This window comes from Alexandromys fortis, unplaced genomic scaffold (genome assembly GCF_014885135.2).
Source record: "Alexandromys fortis isolate MF-2015 unplaced genomic scaffold, M_Fortis_MF-2015_v1.1 scaffold_119, whole genome shotgun sequence".
Taxonomy (NCBI): domain Eukaryota; kingdom Metazoa; phylum Chordata; class Mammalia; order Rodentia; family Cricetidae; genus Alexandromys; species Alexandromys fortis.
In genome coordinates this window covers 3008659-3013135 of record NW_026067991.1, presented here as the reverse complement: position 1 = coordinate 3013135, position 4477 = coordinate 3008659, and the positions used below count along the sequence as shown (strand labels likewise).

Genomic DNA, 4477 nt, shown 5'->3' with positions numbered 1-4477 from the left:
ACCACAAAAAACAAAAAAAAAAAAAAAAAAAAAAAGAAAGAAAAATAACTAAAACAGGTGTCAATAATTCCTTCAAGGGCATAACCTCAATTACTTAATTTTATCTAGACTCCAGATTCCACTACCTCCAAACAGTGTCACATGCTCAGGAACAAACTTCCTTTTGGGAGCCATCCAAAGTCCAAGCTGTACCTGTAAAGTGCCTCTTCCCTCTCGCCTTATCCTCATCTGCAGAGCTCCACTTAGACCTGCTGCCAATCAGGGAAGGTACTAACAAGCTTGAGAATGCCTCTAAGTACCACCTGAGCAAACTCTCTTGGTTCTACCAGCACTCCCAGGCCTAGGGCACTTTCCTTCAAACAACCACTTATAATTCCTCAGGCAATGACGCTGAGTGAAGACAAGCTCCTGTGCCAGCCTCTTAACTCACTAAGAGCTTTCACCCTGGAAAAGGAGCGCTCTTACCTCCCTCCTCTCCCTTCCCTTCTGCTAGGACTATAACTACTTTTCTTATCAACTGGATTCCTCTCCTGTTTCTTTCATTTTCTAAATTATTGTTATGGGTTGTCTGGGGGTTGGTTTTTGTTTGGTTTGGTTTTTGTTTCTTGTTTTTTTTTTTTTTTAAACAGGGTCTCGATATATATCCCTGGCTGCCTTAGAACTCACTATGAAGACCAGGCTGACCTCAAACTCATAAAGATTCACCTGTCTCTGCCTCCTGACTGCTAAGATTGACTATAGGCTTTTTATATTTTGGTTTTGTTTGTTTGTTTCAATGAATGTCCTCTTCCTTCCAAGAATACAAAAGGAAATGAGGTTAAGATTTCTTATTAGAGAATGGAAAAGGACCAGAGAATCAGATGGGAAATAAAAGATAGACACACACACACAAGCATGTACAATACACACACATGCGCCTGTACATAAATTAACGTGTATACAAATTAACATAGACAAATGAATGTTAGATTCTCTAATGTGAGTTCATATTAATATATTCACAAAATAATAAAATTTTATCATCATTATCAAAATCAAAGTCCTTATGATGCGGCCAAAAGACACAAAGGCTACATACAGTTCTGCAGTAAATCATTTGCCTAGCATGTGTGAGGCTCTGGGTTCAATCCCAGAACCAGAAAAGGGTGAAGGTGGGGGCATAACCACAGGTTTGGAAAACATTTTAAACTCTGGAAATATCCAGTATTCATAAAAGACACATCTGGCCCTGCTGATGGAAGTGGAAACTGAAAAGCCACTTTGGAAACAATCAAGCACTAACCGCTGGGGCTGAACATACACTAACCTATAATCTGCAATGCCGCTGCTAAATTTAGACTAGAATCTTGGACACTCCGTACTAAGAGATATTTAAGAGGAAGCTCATGGTAATTCTTTAAAACAACAAAATTTTCATTATCCAACTATCCATAAACAGAAGAGATAAACCAATAGTGGACTACCCAGAAAAAAAAAAAGAGTACATGAAAATAAATGAGTTAAAATGCTTTTGAGATAAATCCTAAACAAAACCATACAGAAAATATTTCATTTATGAAACTTCAAAATCAGGTCAAAAGAATATACTATTTTAGGGATACTTAGAGTCACAAAGGTAGGGTAGCTCACACCTGCAACCCCATCACTTGGGAGGATGAAGGAGGAGGACTGCCAAAACTTCAGGGCTAACCTGAACTAGAGTGAGACCCTACCAAAATAAAGCAAAAGTGCCAAGATCAGGAGCTCCAGGCCACCCCTGAACTTCGTGAAACCTTGTCAAAACAGAAACACATATGAGAATATTCTAAATCTGAGCTGGAGAGATGGCTCAGTGATTAAGGTGGCCTTGCAGAAGACCCAGGTTCTGTTCCCAGCATCCCTACCTCCACTTCCAGAGGATCCAATGCCCTCTTCTGGCCTCCACAGGCTTGCACACGATGCATATATGTATATGTGTGTGCATGTGTGTGAATTTAGGCAAAACACACACAAAAAGTAAAATAAACCTTAAGAGTCCATACTGTTTATAAAAAGACCCACATTCAATTCCCAGTACCCGTAACGGGCAGCTCCTGTAACCACAACTCCAGAAAGTCACACCCATACTCAGAAAGTCATACCCACACAGACACAGAATAAAAGAGAAGCTAATGTCAAAACTATGTATTAGCTGAGTGTGGTTGCTCATGCTTTTAATCTTTTTTTTTTTTTCTTCCTCGAGACAGGGTTTCTCTTTAGCTTTAGAGCCTGTCCTGGAACTAGTTCTGATAGACCAGGCTGGCCTCGAACTCACAGAGATCCACCTGCCTCTGACTCCCGAGTGCTGGGATTAAAGGTGTGCGCCGCCACCCGGCAGATCATGCTTTTAATCTTGAGAGATGGACCTCTATGTATTCCAGGCCAGCTATGGCTACACGGTGAGGCCATTATATGACATTCCTGAAAAAAGGAAAAACAACGGAAATGATGAAAAACAAAGAAAAAGATCAACGAGTGGGGGCTGGTGAGGAGAGGTAAGAACAGACAAACACTGGGGATTCTTAGGACAGTGAAAAGTTTGTGTAGCAGTATATGAAGGATCATGTCATCTTACATATCCCAAACCCACAGAATGTGGATTACCAAGAGTGAACTTTAAACTATGAACTTTGGGTGCCAATCTGGGCTGTAACAGAAACTAGTGCTGATAAGAAGTCTGAATGTAGCCGGTGGTGGCGCACGCCTTTAATCCCAGCACTCGGGAGGCAAAGGCAGGTGGATCTCTGTGAGTTCGAGGCCAGCCTGCTCTACAAGAGCTAGTTCCAGGACAGGAATTAAAATGAAGAAACCCTGTCTCGAAAAATCCAAAAAAAAAAAAAAAGTCTGAATGTGAGAAGAGAGTATATGGTATAATATTCCCGTTTTCCTTTCAACGGATGGTGAGCGTAAACCTGTTCTAAAAATTTGATGTTTTAAACTCCTAAGTATACAGAAATAGTTTAAGAGGTCAAAACCTCCAACTGCTGAGAAATTCCTCGTTAGCTTGTCTCGGAACTTGGTCATTTCTAGAAATGTATCAATCATAAAAATGCACGCATTACTTTAGCACGGACACCTGTTGGGAGGTGTCAAGGAAAAGGAAGGAAGGGAGGAAGGGAGGGAGGAGAGACAGCAACAGGAGCACCAGCAGCAATACAGTGGACAGACCACACAGAGGGTCGAGCCTCTGGGCACCACAATGAGCTTCCCAAAAGCTTTTTTATCATAGTCTACAAATCTATGAAGGCCCTCTGGGATGGACGCATTCACAGGCAACGCTACACTCCCCATCTTTGCTCAGTTAAAAAGCGCAGATTAACCAAAGGGGGGACTTCCAAAGCTCTGACAGTCGGGGTGGGGGATGAGGAGATCAAATCCGTCTCCTGGGGAAAGGCACTTATCCCAAATAACGAAATGACGACCAAGCAGAGCTCAACAAATGTTTCCCGACAGGGCAACAGGCCAATACCCCCTTACAGCGCACACTCCCCGCTCACGCTGGGTGGAGCCGCCTCCCAGCGACCCCCTCGGCCCGCCGGAAATGGCAGCGAGCCTTCCAAGCCAGATCCCGGGGGACGCGCCCACTGACAAGCCGCGGGCCACGCCACCACGGGAGCGCGTGACCGCGCCCACGCGGCCCTCCCGTGCGCCGCGCCTTTGGGTCCATTTCCACTCAGCTCTGGCTCATCCTCCGGCCTCGAGGGCCGCGCCCACCAGTCCCAGTCAGGGGCAGCCCGGCCCGCTAGGCCCCGGCCCCAGGCCCGAAGCCTCTGCCTCCCTCTCCTCACCGTTTCGACCCCTGAGCTGTCTTCCCGGGTGCCCTGGGTCTCCTCGCCGACTGCGGCTTCCAGCACAGCGCCAGGGCCCCCCAGCGGCTCCAGGGGTGCAGGCTGCAATGGCCTCTCGGGGTCCGGAGGTGTCTGCTCCATAGCCGCAGTTCGGCACCGCGAATACAGTGCGCCTGCGCCCTGCCTAGCCCGCGGCCGCCCCGCCCCCTGCCCACAGAAGCTCCTCCCCGGCAGCTGAGAATGCCGAAGGCTGAACAGAGGGAAGTAAGGGAAAGCTAAGGGGAATCCGCAGAGACACTGGTCACCTACGAAACTGGAAATCTGGAAGATCGGGTGGAGAACAAAAGAAGCGAAGGTCAAGTGAACTCAAAAAAAAAAAAAAAAAAAAGAGCAGAAATCATAGCAGAGCTGTGGTGGCGTACACCTTCAATCCCAGCACTCAGGAGACAGGCAGGTGGATCTCTGAGTTTGTCACTAGCCTGGTCTACCGAGTGAGTTCCGGGACACCCAGGGCTACACAGAGAAACCCTGTCTCGGGGGAGGGGGGGAGTGGGGGAGAGGAGAAATTATTAAGATTGGGGGGACCTTCAAGTAAATTCAAAAGAAAAGAAAGGTCTTCTGACCATCACCCTTGCCGGGCATCCACAGTTCTGTTTTCCCAAGCACAGACT

At 46.4% G+C, this 4477-nt stretch overlaps 1 protein-coding gene across 5 annotated transcripts in view; it reads right to left on the bottom strand.

Annotated features, from left to right (window-relative positions):
* The window catches only part of Snx4 (sorting nexin 4), an 80979-nt gene extending 76999 nt beyond the window's left edge, over positions 1-3980 (bottom strand). For 3 of the 5 annotated variants that reach the window (XM_050159817.1, XM_050159815.1, XM_050159816.1), the window contains exon 1: positions 3807-3979. In XM_050159817.1, coding sequence (XP_050015774.1) covers positions 3807-3947 — 141 coding nt within the window. In that variant the 5' untranslated portion in view covers positions 3948-3979. Of the gene's footprint in view, positions 1-3806 lie in introns of all 5 variants that reach the window. The other 2 variants (XM_050159819.1, XM_050159818.1) reach the window with 1 other exon arrangement.
* Positions 3981-4477: the final 497 nt, after the last annotated feature.